At 40.3% G+C, this 15,513-nt stretch overlaps 1 protein-coding gene across 1 annotated transcript; it reads right to left on the minus strand.

Moving 5' to 3' along the window:
- LOC109223805 (formin-like protein 20) lies at positions 580–15,273 on the minus strand. Its single transcript, XM_019388240.1, has 17 exons — positions 14,734–15,273; positions 13,554–14,260; positions 13,249–13,470; positions 10,700–13,152; positions 10,492–10,621; positions 10,133–10,204; positions 9,360–9,458; positions 9,189–9,230; positions 7,085–7,165; positions 6,963–7,013; positions 6,807–6,888; positions 5,571–5,665; positions 3,622–3,693; positions 3,429–3,545; positions 2,683–2,751; positions 2,516–2,582; positions 580–1,501 (listed from the first exon to the last, which is right to left on the minus strand). The coding sequence occupies exons 1-17, from the start codon at positions 14,804–14,806 to the stop codon at positions 1,350–1,352; spliced, it is 4,584 nt and encodes a 1,527-aa protein (XP_019243785.1). The 5' UTR covers positions 14,807–15,273; the 3' UTR covers positions 580–1,349.

Below are 15,513 nucleotides of genomic sequence, written 5' to 3' on the forward strand. Positions count from 1 at the left end.
AATATAGTCGATCCATGTTTTGACGCTCCAAAATTTTCTCCATATCAAATGTCCGGAGCCCTTCCAATATAGTGGATCCATGTTTTAACGCTCCAAAATTTTCTCCATATCAAATGTCGCCGATGGGACGATTGCTCCAGATCAAAGGGGTCCATTTGACAAAATTCGTTCCCTCTTCGTCTTCGACACCCATTATTCTTACTAGTAAAACAATAACTAGTGATTTTCCATAGAGCCCCTATGTAAGGACGAGTAAAGAATAAAATAGGAAATGCTTTTCAAAGAACAACCATTAAAAACATCAAAGATGGACATCTTTCGTCTTCAATTCGCCTTTATGATATTGGAACCTGTATCCCTCCATCGACAAGGCATTTTTACTGACAATCAACCAGAGCCTTAAGCTTGCAATGGATCCCTTAAATTGGTTTAAACTCGTTAATCCAAGATCATTAAACCAAGTAGGTTAGGTGAAGCTAAGAAATCTTGGATTAGATAAGCCGCTTGAGCACAAAAAAAAAAATAATAACAAAAAAAAATGAAAAAAAAATTGTCAAGACCTCAGATAACCAAGAGGAATAAGGAAATGCAGACAACTTCTGCCATTAATGAATGAAGATATTAGAACATTTTCCAAAATTTGAATCTTGGAAAGAGGGGACGCTAATCCTACAGCCTGCATATTGATACATTAATTGCTAAATAATCTATTCCTATCTTCTCCTATGCTTTCTGTACAATCAATTTCGTGGTAGGTTCCCATCAAAAACTGATACAGCAGGGAACCCCTTTTTCTATGTTACAATGAAAAGAATCAACTTTGAATCTAGATACACTGCCTAGGCTTTATACAAGCTGATGTTACACTTTTAATTTACAGTTGACATGGCATCATGGCGGTCAATGGTGAACGTTGACATTGCGGCAACTGCATTTTTTGTGCCTAACACTGAGTCCATCATGTTTGCTCCATAATTGCATATCCAAATCCGCGGTCTTGATTGCAGCATCTTCTTAATCATGTAGCAAATCTCTCGAGGTGGATAGCAATCCTGCCAATAATAAAATCAAGGGGATTGATTTAGGGAGCAACAGGCTGCTTGCATCATCCAAGAGCTCCGACAATGATGTGTCCGGTTCAGCTTCCTATCTGCAAAGCATTTCACTGCACTTCCAGGGGTTCACAAGCCTCAATATTCTTTCTTGAACCCAAAGAATGCCACAGCACTTGTGTTAATTTTGGAGGCTTTTGGTCTGTCTTTGGAAGATATCCTCGGTTAACATGGTTAACCAACAGGCACGGATTGTTCGACACCCAATATTGACTGAAACAATGAAATCATTCGCATTCACTTGACACCCTTCTTTGTTAAATTAACTCCTTTGGCATTCTCCATTTCAGCCTCCTTCTGAGCTTTCTTCCTTTCTAATTCAGCCTGCTTCAAGTTTTCTTCGTGGGCTTTGCGGAACAGTCTCACAAAATTTAAGAGGGTTGCAGTGACTGTACAGATTGTCGAACAGATGCACCAAAAGAAAAAAGAGGAAAAGGTTAGCAGCCGAAAATCCAGAACCATCGAAGGCAAAAGAATACAAATGAGAACAGGGAAGCATGAAAGAGGCAAACAAAGGTCACAGATCCATCAAATGCATCTCATTGAAGTAAAATGCAGTAATATATACAAGTTCTTGAGTAATCATCAACATAAAACAAAAAAGAGGTGCTTCATGTTTATTCATATGCTGGAAATAAGTCTTAAACCACCAAATGATCAAGGCTGATTACTTCAAGCCTCCACATGATATATCAAAAAATTACCTGACATCGGAACAGTGAAAAATATAAAAAAATATTAATAGAGTACCGACATTTTTTGTTCACTATCAAAATTACAATTGGTGTAACTATTAAATAAAGATCAATCATAACAAAATGAAAGTTCAGTAAATTCCATACAGTAAGTACCAACTCGTCAGAGGTCAGGCAGGATAAACATTAATAGAGTACCGACATTTTTTGTTCACTATCAAAATTACAATTGGTGTAACTATTAAATCAAGATCAATCATAACAAAATGAAAGTTGAGTAAATTCCATACAGCAAGTACCAACTCGTCAGAGGTCAGGCAGGATACACTACTGGGTGTTATTGGCAGCTATTTATCACATTGAACCAAATGAAATTCTTACATCCCCACATACAAGATGCATAGCTTCATTGGATCATGTTCGATCAACCAATCTCATAAATTAGCATACTGATTAAAAACCCCAGCTCTAACAAAGAGCTAAATAAAGGCAGTCATATATTTCTATAAAATCATGGAGCAGTCCCTATGTCCAAGAGGAATAACGCTGGACCAACTTTAACACACTTAATCTTATCTTGTAGTTAGAAATGTAAATGTGAAGGACATTAATGAAACAAAGTATAGTTCAAGGGGGCAACTTTCATCCGCTCAATTTTTCCAGCACAGAGGCAAGGAAAGGATTAAAAATATATTGTACATACGTTACCTTGCTCAAACGGACATCGGGCAGGATCCTCGCCGAAATATAGTGCAATTGCATCAGCATTTCTGCCCTGTGCATCAGTTATGACAATTAAACATTATGTAGACATATAGGAAGATGACTCTGCAGTATGATATAACAAAGCGATGATAAAATGCAAAGGAAATTACCGCAACAGAATATAACTCCTTGACAGAACCAACCTCTACTTCAGCCACACCAACGAATTCCTTTAAGGTCTGATTTGCAGGACAAAAGAACAAAGTTGTAAGGACCAAAAGATTTTTTCTTTTTTCCACCTTTTCTTTGGGGAAGGGAGGGAGTGCACTAAGTTTTCTAATAATGATAATAGCATGCTCCAGAAACTTATACAGTACATTAAGAAAAAATAAAAACAAAACCATGTATACTGTTCCCTTAACCCTTTTGTTAAATGAATAAAAAAATAAAGGAAAGACACGAGACAAACAGTGAAACAAAGTCATCCAATTTCCAGAGTAATAGAAGAGATAAAAGAGGAATTCAGGCTCTCTTCATCAACAGGTACGTGGAATTTTACAGCGGCAGCTTTACGCCGTAATGAGGTTAAAATATATCTTGATTCACAATCTATCCATCAGATCAAGAAATAGTGAAATACTGAATGGAGATATTAAAACTCGGGGGAGAACATAAGATACAACAGTTTGATAAAAGACTAAATGGATATTTTTCATTAAATATTAAAATCTCACAAGACAATAGGAGGATGCTGTTCAAGCTAGAAGTAATAGCTTAACCTGATTAACAAATGAGTGCTCTACACATCCTAACACCATGAAGAATAGTTGCATACATAAACAAATAAAATTAAGACACAGTTAAAAGAAATATGACCGCCATTTTGATCAAAAAAGAAATACAACCACCATAATACCTTACAAAAAATTTCAGACACAGGGCCATCAGTCTCAGATGCCTCCAGTTCCTTTTTAACTTTTTCCAAACCCTTGATGATTGCTTGCATTTCTTCAGCCAAGGACTTCAATTGTATCTGCAAGGAGAAACGGATTTCTAACCAATTCTGATAAATTCAAGGAAATATCATCATAAAGAGATAAGACAGTAACCTTTGATGCAGCTTCCAGGCTTACAAGATCTACATGAAAGTTTAAAAGTGCTGGTGACTTGGCAGCAAGAACCTGAGAAAGAGAAAAATTACTAACACCACACTATCTGAGATGGTCATAACCGCACCTGAATTCAGGCAGACGGATTTAAGGAGGCCTTTATCAAATGGAATAGTATTCTCAGGTAGATGAACAAATAAGTAAAGAAAAAAGAAAAAACTTCTCGGTGACAGGAATGTCCAAACAACTAAAAAAAAGAGGCATCTCATACAAGAGAATAAAACTAAGAATAGTAGGAATGCAATGTTAAACCCTTCTTTACAAACAAAAGATAGTCTATAACCAATGTATAAGAGAAGCGGAGTAACCTTTTAAGTAGTGTGCCTTAATTTGAAAACTTTTGACAATATTGTGATACATAATCACTCTTGCACCAACTAATGCCTAGAACTATAGAGCTTCGGCAAGACACAGCGAACTATCAGATGATAGCCAAGGATCGTAAAGGTATAGTTTGAGGTTCATATTTCCAAAATATACATCTCAAGAAGAACTTCTATAGAAAGTTTGATCACACTTGAGCACTTTTTATTTGTTGGGTAAGGATCACCTTGAGCACTTACGTGCCGGAATACAGTGATCTCAGAATCGTTTTTTAGTTTACCCGATAATTTCATTCAGCAGAAAAGAGTTAAATTCATTTATTATCTGTTATCGCCTATTCATATCCTTAGATATCAAAACAAAAAGCAGAAATGGCGAAAAGTAAATGGATGGACCTGCACCTACTTGATAGAGAACACAGATACCTCAAACAGGCCACCATAACAAATTTATGTTTCTTAAATAAAAAGGCCAAATCAAATGTGCTCCTACTGAAGAAAAATGGACCACAGATAACCTGCTTCGGCACTTTGAATACACATTTCTTTCATTGGCTTCACACAGGGGAGCTACCTAAAGAGCACGCCTTTTCAGCATGGTAAGTTACTTCAGTGAATGATGCAATGCTGCTTTCATAATTATGAACCGATAAGGTATACATATGTGCAAATACCATTCATAATCCCTGATACAGAAGTCCCTATATCACATCATTGGTTTTATTACATCCAGGCTCCATAACAGGACGTACTTTTCATTTCTGGAAAGAAGATACCAAATCAAATGCAGACCGTGTCTGACAGAAAACTGGTGAGACACGTATCAAACCAAAAAGAGGTTGTCCTTTGAAAAGTTAGATTCATTTAACCCCTTGATATTCCTTGCGCCCAGACAGTAAACTACTTAACTCCGTTTGTTTCCAAGAGATGCCATTCCGTAAACTTATTACTACTAACTATGAATAGGTATATAGCTAGATATAAAATTTATCCTTTCTGGTCTTTTATGCGGTACCAAGTAAACTAAGGACAGACCACCAATGTGATACTTCATTCTTTCAGTCCCACATCTACCATGTAAAATACTTGAAACTAAAACAAAACATGCATGACATCATTTTCAACTATAGAACCTCCATAGCAAGCCTTAATAAAATGTATACACTCTGGCAAATCTATAACTACTGAGCTTGACCAGATAGGAAGACCACATATGCATCAAATTCATCAATCTTCTTGCTCCAGGTTTTTCACGCAGCATTTCTTACTAAGCGATTGGGTTAAAATGACAAAACATTTTCAACCATTGCTAAGAATATCTTGTAAGTCATCACAGCTTTTCAGACAATCTTTATGGTCCTCTGAAGATAATCTTCTTCCACAGTGCTTTTCAGATAGCAACCAGTGGATATGAAAATCAAAAGAAGCATGTTTTCATGAGGTGATATTGATGAAAAGCATGATCCAAGGGTACCATTTTCAAAGTATAGTAATTGGAAAGAAGACTGAAAGTGTTTAAACATGCCATTAGAGACTACAAAAATGAAACCGACGGTACATCCACACCTTACAAAGATAATGCATGAGTGTCATCTTGTTGTTAGTAGCACGTGTATCAGTGAGCTTCAAAAGACTGTCCAGCTTAAATCCAACGGCAGAACCTGAATTAAAGAAAGTACAACTTAGTTTGGAATTCTGTATTGAAAACTTCAAATTGCTGGACCACATACACTACGACATCCATAGTATGCGATGCGGTACTTAAGTTCCACCGGAACTATATTATATCTTTAAAAAGCTCCAGTTGGAATAAGAAACACAATAGATCCAAGAAGATGTGTTAGATGCTCCCTCCGTCCCAATTTATGTTGCAGTGCTTGACTGGGCACGGAGTTTAAGAAATAAATTAGAGTTTTTGAAACGTGTGGTCTAAAACAAATCATAGACATTTGTGCGGCAGGGGTAAAATAGGAAGTTAAAGTTAAATTGTTTCATAATAAGGAAGTATGACATTCTTTTTAAGATAGACTAAAAAGGGAAGTATGACACATAAATTACGTCAGAGGGAGTACAAAATAGTTGCAACAACTGAACTATCCATGTTAAGGCACAAAACATTTACTCGCTTTTAAGTAAAAATATATGCTAGTTTTCCAGATTTCCAAAAGGCGAAAATCATCTAGCTCAGGAGCAAAACTATTGAGCAAAATTTGTTAACACTCACTTCCATCAGATAAAACAATTTGCTAATCCTCTAATTGCCTTGGGACAGCTAAACAGGAGGTAACATAATCATATATCAATCAAGGGTCCATTTGGTCCCCAGTTTAGCATTTTTATTCATCATCCACATAAATACTAAATAGTCTAAGCAGAACATTTCTGTATATATTCAGTAACAGTAGTCCGCACATTGATGAATCTCTCAATGTATTTAAACTTTTCATTTGCAAAATTAACAAACTGTAACAACAATGAATGAATTTAATGACTTGCTTTAATAACTTGTATCCATGATAAGAAAACCACCACTTTAGGGTAAAAGCACGTAACCAACTCATTTCGAAATAGGAAACTCAGAATAAACAATTGAAACCTCTAGTTATGGTATTTCTCCTTGTTTATCTAGTCGGGCAATCGTGTACTTAATTTATAAATTTGAAAAGCTGCAAGCTCCCAATGGCAGCAATTGAGTTAGTCATACATGATATTCAAACTTTCCAGCATTAGTTCATATTAAGAAAGCTGAGATTACGAAGAACTCAAGAGGAATGGAGAAATTCCAGCTGCAGAAAGTCTTACCTCTAGCAGTTCCCTGGTTCAATGTATTCCCCAAATACAATATTTTCTTCAGTATTTCCTTCAATTTGAGAGAATATCGGACCTGCTACAAGCACTGAGTTATACTAAGATAAATAGGAAAAGCAAAGAAGAGAAATACAGAACCTAGAAAAGTACCTCTTCGCAAGCAGAATTCACAGTGTTTAAGCTTTTTTTGAAGTCCTTAACCTGAGATAAAGCTAAAATCTCAGATCATACTGATGATACTTATTTCAAAAGATTACAAGATGCAAACAAACCTGAGAGTTGAACTGGATCTTGAAGAGAAAAACTCTTAGTTTTGACTCTACTCGAGGCACCTTCATCAGCTCCAGAAAAAACTGAAAGACAACCAATATCAGACTTACCACCGATGCATTGGGATTCAGAAATATGGTTTCATATTACCCTGAAAATCAGTTCTTTCAAGAGCCAGCAAGGCAGGGAAAAGACACCATAGTTACCAGAATTTTCTGAAATTTTCTAATGGAACTTGCAAATCTATCATCAACCAAACCAACAGCACTCAAAAACATTCTACAGCTAGACGACAATAATATAACAGGGTACAAGTCATTATCATGAATATCTTGCCAGCCTCTCAAATTAGGTATCTGAGACACTGAATATCAAAAATGCCATCACTTCTCACCCTGGAATAGTACAGGCTATCGTGATAATCCGGATAGAAGCCAAATATAGCTTGTGTTTCATTTTGTTTGGTATGTTTCACAAATTCTGGTCCTTGTGGTGGTTCTTTTACATACCAGACAGAAAAACACCTATTTGTAATTAAATATTAAAAAAAGCATAACATAAAGTGGCACAGTGATAAACAGGTGATAATCGACAGAGAGGTACAGGGTTGAGACTAAGTAAAAGCAATTTTGTTCCTTCTTTCTTCTCCTTTTTCTTCAACATTGTTTAGAGACCTTTCTTTTGTTCTTCACATGGTCGAGGATGTTGCTAAATTTTTCCAGATCAGCCAATCCAATTGTGCTTTCTTCCTTAGTTCTTTCCCTTCTTATCCAACTACTCATAATCCCGCAAACCAATTACATCAATGCTGTCAGACATTTTCTCATCTTACATCCCCCATCCACCTCTTTATCAACATTGACATGCTCCTCTATTCTCCCTTCTATTCCTCTTCCCCCCACCCCCCACCCCCCAAGTCTTCCAGACACTGGTGAAGATATTATTTTCGGGCACAGACAAGAAACAGCAGCACATTTTGAGGCCAACCGCTAGAACCAATAACAGCTAAGATTCAAATTACATTTGACAGGATAAAATGTTCAGATTTTACAATCAGAAAATTGGAATTTCCTATCATCTATTTTCTGAATTTAAAATTCAGCTGTGAATTCTTTTGAACAGAATCTGGTACAAGTGTTTCAGCAAGTTGAAGCTAAAAATGTAAACGTCAAGTCAAATTGAGGGAAAGGTTTTGCGTTACTTGTTTATTTATAGCTCAGACAAAATTCGTTAAACTGGAATTCAGTTGCCACACTATATGGGTGAGAAGTGACCATACCAGTTGACTTTTTTTTGGGTGGGGTGGGGGGTGGGGGTGGGTCAACACCCTCAAAGGACACAAGATATTCAATCTTCCACCCTGGTTCACCAATCTTTCTCCTAAAATCTGGAAGAGCCAGATCTTTCCTCACTCAGCATTAATTCATTCCTCATCTTGAACATTGCACTATTAAAGACAGTCTCACATGCAATCAACAATATCTACTTCCATGCTTTCTTTATCAAATAGCAGAAGATGGTGAACCCCAACTTCAGTAATTAGTAATTACTAAATCATATACCAAAGCCAATTTGCAAATAGGTCTACCAAGGACAATTCTGCAGTTAAAAAATTCTTAATTTTTTGGATTAGGTATTCTGCAGCTAAACATTGTGAAGGAAGCGTATTTGTCCTCTTATGCTTTTCTTACCCACTCCAGTTCCTCTTCAGCCAAAACAGAAGCAGAAGGGATGTTTGCATTTATTGATGCTGGTTAATGGTAAAAGAAGCCTTTTGTTAGTCAGAGTGCACCACTTTAAATTGTAACACAACGGCAGTTACCTTGGGTAACCTAAAATAAGACTTATGTAGTAATGCTACACCATTTAAGGTCCATGCATCAGCTAAATACTCACATGCACTATTGGGCATCAATTTTTAATTGTGAAACACAGCTTCTGGAAAATAATCTGATATTTTCCCAGGTTTTTCACTACAACAAAATACATATGGCAACATATCATCGTAAAGAGAAAATGGAACTTGCAAATGAGGATTATCTAACAAGAAATAGAACTACGATGTCGTGGGACTGGGGAGACAACAAGATAATATGATTAGCTAACCTGTTCACACTTTCCCAGGAGCTCTCTGTCACCGGTGTAATTCTGAGCAGTTGTAATAGCAAATATTCAGAAGAAATAAGAGTGGAAAGATCAATTAATAGAGACAGGAGAAAGAGGAACATGAAAACAAAGTTGCAGCCACTAGAATAGCTGCAGATTGCATAAGCTCACCTTGAGAAGTTCCATCTCATCCTTTGTAGGACAAAACTTGATAAGATTCTCCACCTGATCAGCATCTAAAATTGACTCATCCATTGCGAGCGCAGCTGCCTACAGACCAAAACCAACAACCTCACTTCATTTTTTTGATAAGGTAATGATAGGCAAACCAACAACCATACTTTAATGGGTGAGCCGATAGCAAGCAAGCATGAGAACCTATAGAACATCAAGCAAACTAGCAAGATTATGTAGAATAAAGATATCGCTTAGGTCAACCAAATATGGTACAATAAGAAATAGCTGCTAGATCGACCAAATATGGCCCAGTAACTATCCACAAGGAACACCATATGGAAAAAAATTCCTTATTCATACTTCTGCAGTCATTCTCACCCTAACTTCAGGTTCTACAAACCTTCGGCTTACCCAGACAAAGAACAGGCTCTAACCTGCAAATTTCAATATTGTTTATGATCTGCTAAACAGAGCCAAAAGAGAAAGCAGAAAAATGCAGGTAGCCTAACAGCTGAAAGGAAAGTATCACAAGGCCTAAGCACCTTTCCTTGTGCCCTGGTAACACTACAAAGCATCTCAGTTAACAATCTGTAGCTGAGGATTCCCAACAGCATTAGAAATTCTTTTTTTTTTTCTTGGGATTGAAACAGCACCAAAACTTCTCCTTGTCCAACTTCCATTGAGAAAAGAAAAAATAAAAAAGACAAGCCTCTTTGAGAAGAAAAGCAAAGGAGAAAGGAAGATTGAAGAATAGAACCAAAACTCACCATCATGTCAGGCAGTGGCATTTTCACCTTTGTGAGCATAATTTCAGTATTATTCGCCCTCCTTAAGTCAACCTACCAAACAAAAAAGAAAAGAAAAGAATTACTTAAAAGGAGAACATTAGTAAACCTGCATATAACAAGGAAGAAATCCTTCAACCATCAAAACCCAATACGCAGGTAAAGCAACTACAAGCAATCATCTAGCAGGTATCAAGGCACAGGTAAAAAGAAACATGAAATGAACGGGCAAGTAGAAGCCAGAAAGACCACAAGAACAGAGAATTGGGTCCGTATTACTCAGAACTCAGATTGTTTACAAATGGCCTACTAGAAGCAGGATATTATATCACATTGATTACCAGGTGAACTCTATCAGGTTTTGATCCAACAGACTTCCTTCGGCCTCCAGATTTGCCACCCGCATTATCTGACTTGGGGACATTAGCAGAGAAAAGAGTCTCAAGTTCTGAAAAATCAAATTCTGGTGACCTGGATTTGAAGCAAAAATATTAGTAATTTAAGACTCAAGTACAAGCAATGTCAAACTTCAAAAAGCACGGAACATACAATTGAGGCTCTCCGTTTCTCTGCAGTTCATCCCATAAGCTTCCTTGCAGTGCCCTAGTTACCTTGCTCCAATGCAAAGGCTTTAAGTTAGATCTTCGAGGAGCTACACCACCGGCTGTGCGTGAAAATCCCTGTGTTCTCCCGGGAGGAAGGCCTCTGCCAACTGCCCCAGGTCCTTTAGCGCCAAATGGTGGTGGTGGGGGAGGTCCACCACCTGGAGGTCTTGGAGCTCCCGGAGGAGGAGGTGGACCCGGTGCGCGTCCTCCCGGAGGGGGTGGGGGAGGTGGACCAGGTGCGCGTCCTCCTGGAGGGGGTGGGGGAGGTGGACCAGGTGCCCGACCTCCGGGAGGAGGTGGAGGAGGTGGCGCTCCCCGTATTGGAGGAGGAGGTGGAGGAGGGCCAGCGCCAGGAGGAGGTGGAGGTGCTGGAGGCCCTCGTGCTCCAGGAGGTGGAGGTGGAGGTGGAGGGCCACCTCCCGGAGGAGGTGGAGGAGGTGGAGGCCCCCTCATAGGAGGAGGTGGAGGAGGTGGAGGTCCCCGCATAGGAGGAGGGGGAGGAGGTGGAGGCCCCCATGAAGGAGGAGGTGGAGCTCCAGGCAATGGAGGAGGTGGTGGGGGTACAGAGCCACGCAAAGGAGGCGGTGGCGGTGGCGGTGGTGTTGGTGCTCTAGAGAAAGGAGGAGGGGGTGGAGGAGGTGGAGATGGTGCAAATGGAGCGTTATATAAAGGAGGCGGAGGAGGGGGAGGAGGAGCATTTCTGGAAGGAGGTGGGGGTGGTGGAGGAGGAGCATTTCGCAAAGGTGGTGGGGGTGGTGGAGGTGGAGCAAATCGTGAGGAATGTAGAGATGGTGGTGGTGGAGGGGGAGGTGGTGCTGAAGAGCCAAGTAGAGGAGGAGGTGGTGGTGGGGGCGGAGGAGGAGGAGGAGAATAGGCAGCACACATAGGAGGTGGAGGTGGAGGGGGAGGAGGTGGTGGTGATGGTGTGGAAACCCCAAAAGCAGCCAATCTTGGTACAGTAGATGCATATATAGGTGGAGGTGGAGGAGGTGGAGGAGGTGGAGGCGGGAACGAACTAGATACTACTTCTGAGGAAGTTCCATACCCTCCACTTGACCAAAGGGGTGGTGGTGGGGGTGGCAAGAAGACCCTACCAACATTTAATACACTGGATGATGTGGGTGGAGGTGGAGGTGGAGGAGGAGGAGGTGGTGGTGGTGGTGGGATAGGAGAAAAGGCACCCATCGGAGTCATCCTCAAGCTAGTCGATGGCGGAGGTGGAGGGGGTGGGGGAGGTGGAGGAGGAGGTGAAAAAGACTGGATATTACTTGAAAGAGACAGAGATGGCGTGTTCAGAGGTGGCGGGGGAGGCACGGTCGGAGCTGGTGGAGAATTGGAGGCTGGCTGAGTAAAAGAAGCTGTCAAAATATTGCTTTCCTGCAGAGACAAAAGTGGAGTTGTAGAAGCTGATGATGAATTAGTTCCTGCTACTTCAGCATCAGCCGTTTCATGAGATGAAGTGCTCGGCGAACGAGAAGATGGATGAAGCTGCAGGGCCTGCCTGTCAGCTAATTCAGGAGCAGAGATTGTAGCAGGACATGAGGAGTCTTTACCTGGAAGACAACCTGCTTCAGCAGAAACTATAGCTTCTGAAGAAGCTCGAGGAGATGGTGACTTTGATTTAACCCCAGATTGAGAATCCTTGGTGAGAGCAAGCACAGGAGGAGCACTGTTATACCTTGATGGTGGATATGCTACATGCATTGAATTAGTGTAAGAACCTTTGTTAGGCGGGATCCACCGCGACACTGCATTTGGCTTTGCCTGTCGTAAAACAGTGCCCTGGGATTCCTGCTGTTTCGATTTATTTTTTGGACCAACGCCATCAGCAGAAGGTTTTGAGTTGCAGAATGATTGTTTCTTTAGAGATGAGACTGTCTTATCACTTTTTTGTTTATTAATATCAGCACTCATCTTCTGTTGTACACCTTCCCTCTCCAACTGCTTCTGTTTCAGAGTGTCTTCCTTATCTTGCTTTAGCTCCCCATCCTCTGATGGGACACGATCTCCAGACATTAGCAGTTCTGATTCCATCTTGCTAGAAACATTGGAAACTACAGCCTTGGAGGCTATAGAATTGTTTCTACCTCCTAAAATGTTGGTTTCTGAGGCAGACTCTCCTTCTTGCTTGTGATTTACTTCGTCTGATGCACAATCTTGAAATGCATGATGTTCCACTTCCTCTTTCCAGATTATTTCGATACTATCATCATCCTCCAAACTTTCCTTAACAATGTGGGCTCCAGATTCCCCCCTTCCATCCTGTCCATCAACAGCATTGCTGAATATCTCTTCGACTTCAAAAAACTCCTCAGGTGAAGCACCTTCAGTCCCATTCTCCTCCTCACTTGGCACTTCTTCAGTGGATGGAACAGCATCAGGATCCGAAAAGAGCACCTGGTATATATATGAGTATGCTTCAGCTCTGACAATTTCATGGTAAACATTAAAGAGGGGAAATAAGATCCAAAGTCAGAGAAAAAAATACCAGACCTCTGCTTTGAACCCTCTAGGAAATTGGTCTTTCGCATCCCACAGGACATCAACTTCATCACGCATTAACATCAAAACATTTGAGCGAATAAATGTGGTGTGGAACATGACCCTGAACATCATTTCTTCCCTTACTAGGTCATCTTCCAAATGGACACACTCGAGAACAACATCTCCTTGGACACGACAACGGATGTCTATTTTCACCAGTGAACACTCTTCCTGCAGTGAGGAGTTAGCAGATAACTTCAGATTTCAGCTAACTTCTTCATAAAAAGTCCCACCATTTTAAAGCTGGGGATTACCTGTCGGTAGAAGCGAGCATGTTTTTTTGTCTTTGAAGTTGAAAAGAGTAGCTTAGAGCTCCTATTAGAGGTTGTTGAAGCAGGGTCCTGTCCATAAACACGAACTACTGGTCGGCAGCCTCTCCCACCATCAAATAGAGGAGGGAATCTAAGTATGACGCAATCTAAAGAAAAAGGTGTATCGGATGGCAGCCATTCCGAGCCAAAATTCTTTCTGGAGATGTACTGGAGATATCTAAGCTGAGATGGCTGCGGATTCAGAGGTGACAAAAGATGGAGAAGCTCCCTAGGAGCTTGCTTGTACACCATTTCGAGAGTCTTATGCTCACCAGTGTACTGTTTTCTGTACAAAAGAAGGCCAGCAAGCATAAAAGCAAGTACAGGCCAGCCTCCCCTCTCACAGTGCATTAACAGGACGTTTTGCTGGCCCTCAAGTGAAAGCCAGCTCTCACTCGAGCGCAAGAAGTGGTGAATCATCTCCAGAGGCAAAAGTGGACACCCTTCATATTGCCGAGGATAATCCATCACAGTCATATCATACTGGGACAATATGTCAGATATTTGGCTCCTCCTATCACCTTCTCTAAAGTTAAAAACCATGAAAGAAGAATCTGCATAGTGGTCCTGCAGCTGAGCCACAATCCCTCCCATATATGTCTTGTATTCATCTTCATCCAACACGTCCGTGGAGAAGCAACAATCAAACACTGCAAGTACGGAGTACAAACAAAAAGAAGACAAAGCGTCAATAATTACAGTATCAACCGGAAGAAGCTACTGCTCTGACATACCGCCAGTAGTACGGTCCGTGAAGCACAATAGCCGCCCAACTTAGAAAAATAATATACTCACTTCACCTTCTAAGCTAAATTAGGCTAAGAGCAAGGTGAGAAACTAAAATGTAGGGTACTAGGTTTAGACATTTTTCACAGGGGAGTTGCACTTCCTCAACTCTAGGACTTCAACTTACATTGTATCAGCTGTAATTACAAATGTAGCTCATAAGTGACTCAGTAATTGCAGAGAAATGTCAAAATGGTAATATGCTCGACCAAAGTAAGTCCAAGTAAAATGTAGAAACAAGTAGCAACTTGAAGTTTTTTTAACACAGTACATAAGCTCAAAAACAGAAGGAAGCACAAAATTACAGAATTTTGGGCGGAGAAAAGGAGGAGCTTACCGTAGACCCGCTCAGAAATCTCAAGAAGCCGATCCGGCGGCTTCCTATAGAAGAAGCGTCTGAACAGCGCCATCTAATGGCGCTGTTTCTCCCCCGATCCGATCCAAACCCCCCAATTTGATATACCTCCACTCTTCAGTCCAGAATACCCAAATTGATACCTACAACGGATCTCTATAAAATTCCCAATTCAACAGCACAATTGATCTTACAGCGGTATTAGTTTAACGCAGTTCAAATAAAATTCACTTAATTAAGTACAAGAGTAACCAGAATGCAAATACAGCTGGGTCTCTTTAGCTCAAAGCAATTTGAAATGAGAAAGACCAGAATTCTCTAGAAAACTCCAAGATTTAGAGTAGAATATATGAGCAGTAGATGAAGTGAAATGAAGGTGAAAATGAGTATGCAAGTTTAGGGTTGAGAGAGGTAAAACGAAAAATCAGAAGATTTGACGGGATTAGATGAGAATGCGGGATATGATCGTTGCCATTGTTTTTAGGAAAGTCACATGGAGAGAGAAAAAAAGTGAGGGGTGGGCGGGTGGGGGAGAAAGAAACGTAGTGGACTGAAAAGTTAGAGACTAGTCGTAAACATACAGGAACTGTTTACTCGGACCCGACCATTACTTGTGACCCGAACTTGAAACTGGTTTCGACTTTCGATCGTTGTTGTTCGTTGTCCGAAGCAGTACACGTGGCACGTATGGACACACAAATGCCGACGCAGAATGAGAGAGATAAGGATTTGGCGCGTAGGAGTTCCGACAAAAGCCAATTT

Source organism: Nicotiana attenuata, chromosome 3 (genome assembly GCF_001879085.1).
Source record: "Nicotiana attenuata strain UT chromosome 3, NIATTr2, whole genome shotgun sequence".
Lineage (NCBI taxonomy): Eukaryota > Viridiplantae > Streptophyta > Magnoliopsida > Solanales > Solanaceae > Nicotiana > Nicotiana attenuata.

Coding starts and splice junctions, on each gene's coding strand:
- LOC109223805 (XM_019388240.1), bottom strand. CDS start 14,806: ATGGCGCTGTTCAGACGCTTCTTCTATAGGAAGCCGCCGGATCGGCTT. Junction 14,261..14,733: donor GATTTCTGAGCGGGTCTACG/GTAAGCTCCTCC, acceptor CCGTACTTGCAG/TGTTTGATTGTTGCTTCTCC. Junction 5,666..6,806: donor GAACCAGGGAACTGCTAGAG/GTAAGACTTTCT, acceptor TCTTTAATTCAG/GTTCTGCCGTTGGATTTAAG.